Here is a 13,554-nt window from a genome sequence, read left to right on the forward strand (position 1 = left end):
TAACTTGTTGAAGTGAATTTTAAGTACTAAAATGCATCAAAATGCAGGATTTTGGGTGCCGGACCCCCCTTACTTGGCTTCAATTATTTTCAGGATTTTAAGGAAAGGGACACTTTCATCTCTGCTAGAGGGACATTCTGAGCTTCCGATTGGTTATTCATGTCATGTATAGAAGTAAGTGTATATAAGGGAGCATTTCCAAAAATGGAAATAGGTGGGTGGGGTGCCGCTGTTTGATTATTACATGAGCAATATCTTAGTAAATTGAAAAGAGGCTCCTATTTTATATTCTAGCTTGTGAATATCGGTACTTTGAGTTTCTAATTTGGTCAAACTATAGACTTCTTCTCTAATTTATACACCACCCCTCCCTGAAGTGTGAATTTAACATAGATTACTTATTGTGATATAGATATTACTAAAATAAAGTCTAATTTTTATAGCCCTCAATCTTACTTACAGAGTCATAAACTATAAAATCAAACCCACTTGCCTCATCCTTTCTTTCTTTTCTTCACAAATTTCAAATAATTCTTTCTGACATTTTGTACTATATAATTTATAATCAATAGAAAGGCAGAGTTTTAATCTATCGATTGTCTATTTTATCTTCAGTTTCAGTGTTTATCTCTCAGTATTCAGATTGAGCAGCATTTGTCTTAGTTAGAAAGCCAATTAAAATATGATAATAAGAGGACATTGTTTGCTTTGTTCATGCTGTTATTCTGTTCTGAGGTTTATTATTTACTTAAATAAAAGTAATGTAGTATTCTAGTATCATCATTACAAAAAAAGAGTAGGTTTAAATTTCATTGGCAACCAACAGCAAAAGAACAAGAGGTTTTATGTAAGTACTATTTATCTTGTGTTTCTTGTAGAAACTTATAAGGTTAGATTAGGAAACATAATGAAAAAAATAATTATTTGCAAGGTATGCTCATGAGCAACTTATATTACGTCATTTTACATGGTAACATGAGCTACACATTTGCCAAATGATTTATGATTAGCTTGAGTGGTGGGATTATTAGTTAGACATGGTCCAAGGGCAGTAAAAAAATAAAATTAAGTATAAACAAGTGTACACTGTTATGAGTATTAAGCTATTGAGAATAAACAATTGTGGTTTTGTGTTACAAGATGCAGTCATTTTAGAAAGTCAAAAAAGGGGTAATTTAGCTTTATTTCCTATATTTATGGTGGTTGCAAAGTCAGTTAAATTAACCAAATCCATGTAGAGTTAGGGTATAGAAAATATCATATAAAATAAAGTTATACTAAAAACAAATTTTATATTAAGAGATTTTAGAGATTACACAAATGAAATTTGAAAATTTTGAGAGGAAGAAAAGTATTCTTCATCTTAGCATAAAAAGTTAACTCTCTTGACTCATTTATATTCACAGACAAATATTTAGTAAAAAATAATTAATTGAAAAATCTGATTTTTCATGTACAAAAGACATGTTTATTTTAGCTTGCCAAATTTCATGATGCTACATAAAACATATTAAAAGCTATAGTTTGGAAACTGATGGTCACTTTGTGGTTAAAAGGTTGGTTACATCAACAGAACCTGTATGGAAAGAGTTAAAGATTCATCTTCAACTTTTCTTTTGTTTCACGTGTTCAACTTGCTGACTTTGGCTACAGTTTTTGCAGATATGAATTTTGCAACACAAGATTTTTGTTCATTACGTTTCCACTGACATCACGGGCTTGGTCAATTTAACCAACCACGTGACTTCTCTGTACTCGTTTAAAGTGTTTTTAGTTTTGATACCATTAAATTTTAATATAATATATATATATATATATATATCTTCACAAAATTTTGCAGACTTTCAGTAAATATTATAAGTCCTCCACATACAAAAAATCTTATTTTTTGTAAAGTATTTTTAAAAAAGATTTCTCCATGAATATATTGAGTATTTCTTTTTTGACTAGTCTGCATGTAAAGTCATTTTCATGTTAAGATTCAAATTTCATTTGACTAATCTCTAAAACCTCCTAAATACATTTCAGATGTTTGTTTTCAATGAAGCTTTATATTTTTTCTACCTTATTTGACTGACTTCGTAACAAAAAAAAAATTGAAATAAATCTAAATTGCACTTTTTTCTTTATAAAATGACTTCAAATTGTAACATGAAACTACATTCATTTATCCTAAGTAGCTTTTAACTCATAACAGTATACATCTATTTATACTTAAATATTATTGTTTTATTGCCTTTTGAATTGTATCTAACTTCTATTTTGCCATTATAAGTTGTAAATCACTTGGGAAATGTGGAGCTTACATTATGTTATTGAATTACATTACCTACGAGCTACTTATTATATTGTATTATTATTATTATTACTTATTTTACCTAATATAACTTTAACTAACCTATTTTTACATTTTAGTTACTTTTATAATAGTGAATAAAGAATACACATGAAAAACAAGAAATAAAGTACTCACCTGGATCTTAATTTTTTGCTGTTGATTGTCAATGACACTTAAACTTACTTTTTTATACTGATGGTAGTAATGCATTAAATAATGCACCAAAGAACATAGAATAATAACATGCAAAAAGCAGACAATTTCCCATAACTATCACAATTTTTCTGGCTTTCTAACTGTGGCAAGAGCCATTACAAGTTCATCCAAGCTAGTCGTTATGTTTCCCTTGGGAACAAAGCTTGTACTAATAGAGAAAATGACAATTTTCTGTTCAGATAACAACGTAATGTAATATGTCCTTTGATAGATGAAAACCTTGGCTTTCTATTGGTTATAAGTAATATAGAATTAAATGTAAGAGAGAACTATTAACAAATCCTGAAAGAGAGGATGTGGCAAGAGGGGTCTAATTTTCTATTTGATGGCTGTGTAACTAAACAGGATTGAAGGCTATAAAAGTTATGGTTTATCTGTGAAATGACAATTTCATAATGAGTAATTTATGTTAAATTTCATACTTATTGGAGGGGTGGTGAATAAAATATAGAAGAGGGGATGCCTAGAGAAAATATCACATTTCTCACACTAGGGTCAGGTCAAATCTTATCAGGTGAAAGTTATTGTAGAATATGTAGGCAGACAGTAGTCTTCGTGGACTTTTGATTTGCCTTCTGCTCAAATGATTTTTTTTTATTCTCTTATGTTCACCATTCGAGTTACACAGTATGTTTTTTTCCTGGCATATTTGGTTGACTGGAGTGATGTTGCCATGGTTACTTACAGTGGTTAGTGCATAATTCACTTATGAAGTGTTCCTGATTAGTAGCTAGGCTCTGTGGAAGTGAGTGTTGATCATATGTATAAACTGGATTTTAACATTCCGTGCCTGGAAAGTGCATTTTCAGTGATATTTGACTAATTGTGGTTGTTCTGGAGAGATGACAGACATGCAAAGTTTATTTTGTGTGGTACAAAACTAGATTTGTCAAACACAAATATGGAAGTATTACATAGCCATGCTATAAGCAGCAAGCACCAGACTTGCTTTGAAGAATAAATAAATAAATATTGTTTGGCAACAGCAAAATAGCATCATCGCCTACAAAAAAAAAAATGATGGAGTTCAAGACCTTGGGATGGCAACATAGAAGATGTTGGAAGCAGAGATTCTATGATGCTTGAATCTCACTCAGTCATGTTAGTCCTACAAGTCCTCAGACTCTATGAGTAAGACTACAATATTTGTATAATGTGGATTTTTTCCCTTTAATTGAAACTTTTTTAACTGAGGGCTTATGTAGTGAAAGAACTGACATAACACATTGCTTTGAGTGCAATCTCCGACTTTTTTTTCACTTATTATTATTATTTTTGAATTTGTAAGTAATTTATAGTGTTGGCTTACTAAAAGCCATATTCAGTGGAATTAATGAGCTTCTGTATAAGCTCAAGTTTTGAAGGTTGAATTATGTATTGTTCTGCACTGTAATTATAGTAAAACCTGTACAGTTGCATAGGAGAAGTGGTGCTCATTGTTGTCATAGTTTTCTGCATGTAAAACCACTGTATTGGATTGTAAAGTGAATGCAGAGAAGTATCTGTGTGGGATGTTTAGCTAGATTTTATTATACAACATGATGATTGGAAATAACTGATACCCCTATACTTTTTGAACTAGTTCTGAAAAAGAATTTGAATTGTGGTAATTTACATCTTCAGAATTAATCATGACAATGATTTAAAAAATAAAAATGATGGTAAGGAAATTAGTACTAAACAATGGGAAGTGTTGAGCACTGTATGCAAACTTACTGATAACTTATTCTTTTTTAGGTATAGTAATTTCTGTTGGAAGTAAGGGTGACAAGTAAATCACAGTTGAAAATTATACTTCGTTTATATAGACACACACACACACACTTGTTTTACTTTATCCAGTTCTGGCGAGCAAAGCAAGACAGAGCTTAGTATATAAAGTGGGGTGCATGTGTTCTTCACAAATGCACTATACATATTAAGCCATATCAGTGCAATAACTATCCACTATTAAGGAAAACTTTTTGTCTGTTTGTGGATGCATCTTCTCCTAAGTGAATTTACCGACCCAGACCAAACTTGGCATGCTAACTTAGTACTCCAAAAGCAAACCAATTTCGTATTAAACCTTCCCATACATTGAAAAATTAAAATATTTTATAGAATAACCCCTATATCGTTATTGCAGTAAGTATAGTAAATAATTTAGTTTGAACAAAACTCACACCACAACAAACTTCTACAAGTCAAGTATTGTAAATAAAATATTCAGTGTTTTGGAAGTATGCAACCTGTAAAAGAAGAACTAGATGAAATATTAAAGAACTCAAAAACATGTAACAAAATACAACAACATTCAAATGTAATGTGAAACTAGAATTTTCCTTGTTCGTCAGTAGGCACACCTGCATGGCAGTACATAACATAAAAAATGTACACTTTCAAATTTGATTTTCTACATGTTGTCCTAAATTAAATATGAAAATGAGGTAGCTGATAGGTGGAAGTGTTGTAATTTGTTTTCTGACACATTGTGCTGCTATATTAAGAGTAAAAAACACACTTAAATCTTATTACCTAATTTTTTATGGTGGTTACGAGGTTGGTCGATTTTGTATTGAAGTTTGAAGATAATTATGTGCCTATTTTCTAAATTAGACTTGTTCAGTATTTGAAGGATTAAAAATGTTATTTGCCTACAGAATTATTTAGCAACTATATATCTTGGAGCTACATATCATTTCATTATTTCATGAAATTATGCATTATGAAATACATCTTTTTCTAGGCTTATGTTTTTTCTTGTTATATCTTTGAAATATGTGGAATTCAGATTTGGTTATCACATTTAAACTGTATTAGTTTTGGTTGTATTTTCTTAATTTTGTTCAATTTAATGTTATTTTCTTTTTTTTCTCAGGGCTTCGGTCAGCATGGGAGAGTGGATGATACCTCAATCTTCCAAACTCAAGTATACCCAAATGTTTAACACCCATGACCGAACTCGAAGTGGGTATCTTACTGGGCCTCAGGCTCGAAATATCCTGATTCAGACAGGTCTGCCACATGCTGTCTTAGCCCTAATCTGGTAAGGTTCTGGTTTTAGCAACTAAAGCCGTATTGAGTTCTGTCTTCATTTTTTAATACTCAGTGCTGTTTGTTATCATAAAACTAATTTAATTCTTGATTTTGCATATTGTAGAGTAACTAAACAGCATATTAGCATCATAATCATACAGTTTACTGGTTTCACAACCCTATCTTGATTTCATACATTTTGCTATCAAAACAATGCTTATCTTATTGAGAAAATACTTGTATGTGATATTTATCCACAAGATTAGTTTTTATGTAAGTAGTTTAAACTAAAAATGTCAATTTTTCATTAAATCATTTTACAGAAATTTATCTACTATTTCTTTTCAAATTTGGAGTATTAATAAACAGTGACGATATTTATCTTATTTTTGTATAGACTATGCTTTGTTTTTATTGAGCTATTTAATATAACTAAACAGTATAAAATCATTAACATTCACTATACATAAGTCATTGAATCACTACATTTTATCAGTTTGTATTGTCACTCGTCATTTTATTGCTATTGGAAAGATAATTTCACTTTAGTTTGGTTTAAGAAACATTTCTTAATGTTTTTGTCTTGATGAATAGGAACTTATCAGACATCGATTCTGATGGGAGACTGTCATGTGAAGAGTTTGTGCTGGCTATGCACCTTGCAGACTGTGTTTCAGCAGGAGAAAAGTTGAAACCCACATTACCACCAGAATTGATCCCACCATCATATCGACGAAATCGATCATCTAGTGTACATTCCAGTAAGTAGGAACTTTGTGAGTGAATTTTCTCAAGAAATTAATTGTAAAAAGGCCTACAGGACAAATCATTATAAAGAGTTACATCATTTACAGTTTTACTGGATGTTTTAGTTTTGTTATTATTTCAAAATTGTTACTTTAATGTGACAGTGCATTGACACTGTACGTGTCTTAATGATTTATGTTCAGTAACACTTATAAGGTACCATGCAGTGCCAGTGTGGCTGTCAGAGTGTAAGGTGGTATGATCACATGCTATTTTTAGCATGGGAAATATTTAATAGCAGAACAATAAGTGAGATGAGAGAGTTAATGATTTATATAATGGTTAAATGTATAGAACTGGTTTATAAATGTATAACTATGAAGTTCTGAAAATACTAACTGGAACCCAAATTTAAGTGCAGTTTTAGAGTTAAATCCACCAGTTAAAGGCATAAGCTACTGGTTGAGCAAACAATTTTCTGTGGGGACCAAGTAAGATTTGTGCACTGATGTCATATATTTTGTTAACATAGCTTATTTATCTTAACAAAATACTATAGGTTATTCTGAATTCAAACAGTCATTAACTCTGTCACTATGGGCTCGGTTGATTTGACTGAGTTTGTGACCCCAAATTGACCTTAAGTTTCCATGCTATAACTTTTAATATGTTTTGTGTAATTTCTCAAAATTTTGCAAGCTTTAAATAAACGTTATAAGTCTTTTATAGACAAAAAAAATCAATTTTTAATGAAGTATTATTACTAAAAATTTCTATTTGAATATATCAGTCAGTGTGTTGACTTCTCTGATTGCAAAGTGATTTTCATGTTAAGATTAAAAATACTTTTCTGCATCTGAAAATTGTCAAATTTCATTTGCATATTCTCTAAAACCTAAATAACTTTCAAATGTTTTTTTATTTCAGTAAGAATATTTTCTGTACTCTAAGCCTATATGCGTTTGGTCAATTTAACCAATTTTATAACCACCATAAAAATTTTAAATAAATATATATTTCTTTTTTTCTTTATAGAACGACTGTAGATTGTAACAAGAATCTACTGTTGTTTATCCTGAATAGCTTAAAACTTGTAATAGTATACATCTGTTTCTACTTCAATTTTATTGTTTTATTGACCTTTTAACTGTGGAAATCACTTGGTAATCGTGTAGCTCATGTTTACCATATTGAATTACAAAACACTTCAGCTACTAGTAAGTATCCTTGGTAAAATTTTTTTATTATTTTTCTTTATTTTACCTAAACTAACCTAATAAAAAAAAAGTTTGTAATGTTTACACTTAAGTGACTTTTATTATAATAAATAAAGAATACACATGAAAACAAAATATATAGTACTTACATAGGTCAACTGTCGATGAAATGTGAGACTACTTTTTTATGTTAATGGTATGACTACACTAAATAATTTTCTATTTAATTAAATAATGCACTTAAGAACACAGAATAATAGCATATAAAAAGCAGAAAATGTTCTATAACTATCATAATTTTTCTTGATTTCTAACTATGCCATAAGAGCTGTTAAAAATTCAGGTAAGCTTGTTGATGTGTTTACCATGGGTATGAAGTTTTAACTGGAAGTGAAATAGACAGTTCTCTGTACAGAATATAATGTAATATAATACGTCATTTGATAGATTAAAATTTTTACTTTTTACTGGTTATAAGTAGTATAGTATTAAACATCAGAGAGTACTATTGGCAATTTGTGACAGAGAAGATGTGGGTCTAATTTTCTATTTTATGACTTCGTAAATAAACAAGACTATAAAAATTATGCTTTGCGTGAGTAATTTACATTAAATTCCGTATTTCTCGGAGGGGTTGTAAATAAAAGAAGATTGAAGACTAAAAGAGCAAATGTCACAATTCTCATACTAGGGGGAGGTTAAAGATCAAATTTTGATATTTTATAAATTTCAAGTTCTTATTTTTATAAGGCAATATATGAAATTATCCAGAATTCCCTTTAGTATCAGAATTACAACATTTTTTCTCTAGGCATTCCTTCTTCTATAAGTTATTTACTGCCTCTTTAAGAAGTATGAAATTTAATGTAAATTACTCATTATAATATTGTCATTGTACAGGCAGAGCATAAATTTCATAGCCTTCATATTTGGTTACATAGCAATCAAGTATAAAATCAGACCTCACTTGCCATGCCCATCTATCACATCCTTTTTTTCACAAATTGTTTAAAGGTTAATTAATGTTAGATTAGGTAAAATAAATGATAGTAAGAATAATGTAATAAGTTTGCACAAGATATGCTTGCGACTAGCTGATGCGTATTGTAATTTAATAGCATAATGTGAGCTGTACATTCGTCAAGTGATTTACAACTTATATTGATGCAAGTAGTAGTTAGACATGGCTCAAAGGGCAATAAAACAATAACATTCAAATATAAATAGATGTATACTGTAATGAGTTTAAAGCCATTTAGGATAAAGAAATGTAGTTTCATGTTACAATTTAAAGCTATTCTAGAAAGAAAAGAAGGGTAATTTAGATTTTTTTGATGGTTATGAAGTTGGTCAAATTGGCCAACCTTATATAGAATTGGGGTAGAGTTTTATTTAAGAGGTTTTAGAGATTATGCAAAGAAAATTTGAAATTTCTGAGATGAAGAAAAGTATTTTTAATCTTAATGTGGAAATCACTTTGTAATCAAACTAGTAAAAAAGAAAGGATTATCTATATTCATGAAGAAATCTTTAGCAAAAATAGTAAATTAATAAAATGATTTTTTTGTATACAAAGGACCTGTAATGTTTACTCAAAGTCTGTTAAGTTTTGTAAAGATGCACTTACTGTAATAAAAGCTATAGTATAGAAACTATAACGTGTACAAAATGGTTATGAGGTCGGTTGATTTGACAGAACTTGTTGTGAGAGAGAGAATTAAAGTTTAGAACTTACAATTATATAGAAAAGTAGACACTTTTCAAGATAAAATGCATGTGTAGTTATGAAAAGCATAGACCTGTTTTCAAATAAGCTAATTTATACTGTAAAACTGTAATGTATTGCTAGCATAATAAAATAAATATGGTTCAAGAATGTTGATTACATAGGTCTGTGATGGTTTTATTATCATAATTTTTACACGTTCTACAGTAATTCCTGTATGCCGAATCCAAAAATTATATCCATTTTTCTCCATCACATACAGATTTTTCACAAAATATCATATGTACTTTTACATAAGTAAACCATTTTCATTGAAATTGGGTCACATTTTGTTATGCTTAAAATGTTGACAACCACTGGCTATAGATTTCTCTAGACCAGTCATGGTGTGATCGTTCTAGAACCTACAAGACTCACCACTAGTATATAAACGGTTTGTGTGTGCACTTTTAACATTATATTTTCTTTTCAATATTTATTCATTGTTATAGCAGTAAGAGGTTGTGTAAATGAGCCAAACGTATTCTGTTATAAAACATTGCAGAATTTGTCTAAAAAACGTGTTGTGTATTTTGGGATAAAACTTGGGGACCAAGACAAATCATGGGCTCTGCACAAAGTTTGCACCATTTGTGTTGAAAAGTTGAGACAATGGACTAAAGGTAAGAAGGAATTCCAATAGTCTGGCATGAGTCTAGAAACCATGTAGATGACTGCTATTTTTTCTCATGTAATGTACAAGGCTATAACACTTGAAATAAAAAGGAAATTTCTTATTTAAACTTTCAATCTGCTCTAAGACCTGTTGCAATGTACCTGTACCAGAGATTCTTGATAGTTTCATCTGATGACAATAGAAATGATAGGGATTGTTTTCAACCTGAAATGTCTGGTGAACTACAACTTTTCAAAGAAGTGAACGTCATGGTTTGGTGAAAGATTTTGGGCTAAGAACTTACTTTCTTTAGGTATATCATTTTACTGGTACAGAAATCGTGAGAAAGAGTTTATACCATACTTTTTGCGAGAAGGTTCACTGGTTTATTGCAACAATATTGCTGAATTAATACCAATGCTAGGAGCTGCAGTCTATGAAGTGAGTGGTGATTGTTCATTGATTTCTCCAAAAGAAGTCTTTAAAAGTGTTCTCCTTCACAATGGTAACATATATATATCTGTTCCTATTGCTCATATGGTTCACTTGAAGGAAACATACAAAAATCTCAAATTTCTTCTGAATAATGTGAAATACAAAGAACATGGTTGGCTACTTTGTGGAGACTTAAAGGTTCTCTATATATTGTTGGATCAACAAACTGGTTATACAAAGTTTCCATGATTTTTGTCTGAATGGGACAGCAGAGCACAGAATCAGCACTGGATAAAGAAGCAATGGCTATGCAGAGTCAACTTGATTCCAGGATTGAAAAACATTGAATGTGAAAGTTTGGTTGACACAAAGAAATTCCTATTATCTCCACTTCACATAAAACTGGGCTTGATGAAGCAGTTTGTAAAGGCCTTAGACAAAGATGGCAACTATTTCAAATATCTGTGTGGGCAATTCCCAGCTCTTTTAGAAGCAAAACTTAAAGAAGGGATTTTTGTTGAGCCTCAGATTAGGAAATTCACTTTGGATGAACAGTTTGAAAGGACAATGAGGAAAGTTGAAAAAGAAGTGTGGATTGCCTTTAAAGATGTTATTGACAAATTTTTAGGAAACAACAAGGACACAAATTCAAACAGTTGGGTTGTAATATGAGCTTCAAAGTTCATTTCTTACACTTACATATTGACTATTTACCTGAAAATCTTGTTGCCATCAGTGAAGAACAAGGAGAAAGGTTTCATCAAGACATTAGTGAAATGGAGAGGAGGTATCAGGGATAGTGGAACATCAGCATGATGGCTAATTACTGCTGGCCATTGAAATGAGATGCTCCAGATGCAATACATAAAAGAAATACCACAACACATAGTTTTGAGACTAAAAGATATAGATTTCACAAACAAATCAGATGAATGAGGATGTATATTCATTTGACATAAATGTTTTCCCTCTTAAGTTTATTTGTATTTTTTTTAACAAACATAATAATAAATAATGTTCATTGTGGTAAATGATATAAAATAATTGGATCTAAGTAAGAGTATTTTTTCTTCCTGGTTTGTTAAAAATCCTTACGTGATAAAAAAAAATATTATTTTCAAAATCTGTGTAACTGAATTATGGAAAATCTATTATTAAAATCAAAACAACTTTTATGAAGTTTAAATTTGCAGGCCTATGTTATTATTTATCTTTCTTAAAAGTTTTGTTAGAACTAAAGTTAATTTTCAGGAGTTTTTGATAAGTTTTCAACATTGTACTGATATTGAGATCTATATACTGCTATAAAAAAATGTTTCTTTCCAGCTGGATCGGCAACGTCTAGTCAGAATCTTCTAGCCGATCTGGGGTCTATGATGGGTGAAATGAGGGATGAAGACAGAGTCAAATCACTAGGTGTGTGTTTTATCTTTTTTTTTTCTTTTGAATAAAAGGTTTTTTTTACTTTCAAGGATGTTTTCAAAGGTATTTCATAGGAACAAATTATTGGTAATAGTGTCTTAATACTTTCTAATTTGCATGTAGACAGATATAAAGCAGTTTTAATGATATTTTTCAGTTTTTTTTGTTAGTTTTGTTTCTATTACTGTATGTAAAAAAACTAGGGATTTATCTTGCATTCCTTTCTCTATTAATATTTGTCTTGTACTATTTTGTCTTATAAGGTATAGACAAAGCTCCAATTTTATGTCTCCTGATTGTACCTTAGATCTTATGTTTCTTTCATAGTTTCCTATACAACCCGTCATTTTTTGGAAAGTTACTACTGTAATGTTGGTGTAGCATCACTCTCACACAGTCCATCTATTTCTTTACTGATGATGTGCTTTTTAGTTCATAGGTGCATGTGATTTTGCTTTTTAAATTTATAATGAAGCATTCTACATACACTTTGCAGATCGTGTGGACTATGCATAGTTTCTTCAATAATGTTAAGTGCCAGTCCAACTAGTATTGTATTAACAATAAATGTTTCATAACTTAGGTTCTTTGTGGTTGTTTTATTACAAAGACTAGCTGCATGTTTTATAAATGATGCTTACTTTTAAATGAATATTTCAGTTGGTTAGTAATGCTTAAAAGCATTAAAAGTTATGCTTTACAAAATGGCATCAGGTGATGGACAGAATTTACTATGATAAAGTAAAAATTTTTGCATGTATCGCATTTCAAGAAATCATACTTCCAAAACATACTTACCTATGTTCACACTACAGCTATTACTTGACTGCCAGGGTATTCTTTCTTTGCTCATCTAAGCATTGGTCTGAATTTTTCTCGCTTGCTCCAGTCTTTTATTCCCCCACTTAATTGCTCTTGGAGATATCTGTCACGTGACACTCTCCACCTGCTTAAATGTGCCCTCTATCCTGGTACTATATATAAGCACCTCATTTAGATAATATTAGCACTATTTTTCGACAAAGCTTTCATAAATGAGTTTCTTTGTACCATGATCGGTGGAGGATACTTTAAGTGTTACCTAGTTGATTTTTATATTAAAAAATTTCCCTTGGCAAACCGATATAAGGCATGAATTCCCGGATTATTATTTACTGCACATAGGCAAATCAGGTCTTTCCTATCCCAACTCTGATTTCTAGCATTGTTCGATAATCAGTTTGTAGTAAGATGGACACATATATTCAGTTCAGTGGTTTTCTCTAAGGCTGTAATTAAGGGCGATCCTGGATATTCTGTAGAAAATTTAGATTTGCTTTTTCTTGTGCCTTCATTTACTCTCTTGGCTTCTCAAGAGGACAGTTTGGGATCAGCTGCTTTGAGTTCATTTTCTGTAGATGGTTTGTCGAGTGTGTTATGTTTTGGGTCTTTCTCTAGTTGCTTTTGAGCCTGCACCTTTCTTGATGGATGAAAGTGGGAAGGAATGCTTAGTTCTCAATCCGACCCACTGATATTGCGTGGTTCATGCAGGAGGTTTACTGCTCAGTTACGTGAAGGGACAGCTATGTTTTGTCCACCACTGTTGTTGGAACTACATGATTTAGCCTACCACCGCAAAGTGGAAGCATATTCTAACTCTCAAAGAATGAATCTCCGTCAGGGTCTAGAGCAGAATCTGTAGTTAACCTGAATAGATCAAAACTTTCTAGGATTCGTCTCGCCCTATATACTTGGCCAAATTATTTATTATGCCTCTAAACTTTGTTGGAAGACTGAGGAT

The 13,554-nt window shown here is 30.9% G+C and overlaps 1 protein-coding gene across 2 annotated transcripts in view; it reads left to right on the top strand.

The window, feature by feature from the left end:
* Window positions 1-13,554, top strand: part of LOC106461720 (intersectin-1-like) — a 223,110-nt gene that overhangs the window by 48,926 nt on the left and 160,630 nt on the right. For both annotated transcript variants that reach the window (XM_022388749.1, XM_022388750.1), the window contains exons 7-9: window positions 5,415-5,582; window positions 6,167-6,333; window positions 11,679-11,768. In XM_022388749.1, the coding sequence (XP_022244457.1) occupies window positions 5,415-5,582; window positions 6,167-6,333; window positions 11,679-11,768 (425 nt within the window). The remainder of the gene's footprint in view (window positions 1-5,414; window positions 5,583-6,166; window positions 6,334-11,678; window positions 11,769-13,554) is intronic.

Source organism: Limulus polyphemus, unplaced genomic scaffold, assembly GCF_000517525.1.
Source record: "Limulus polyphemus unplaced genomic scaffold, Limulus_polyphemus-2.1.2 Scaffold1018, whole genome shotgun sequence".
Lineage (NCBI taxonomy): Eukaryota > Metazoa > Arthropoda > Merostomata > Xiphosura > Limulidae > Limulus > Limulus polyphemus.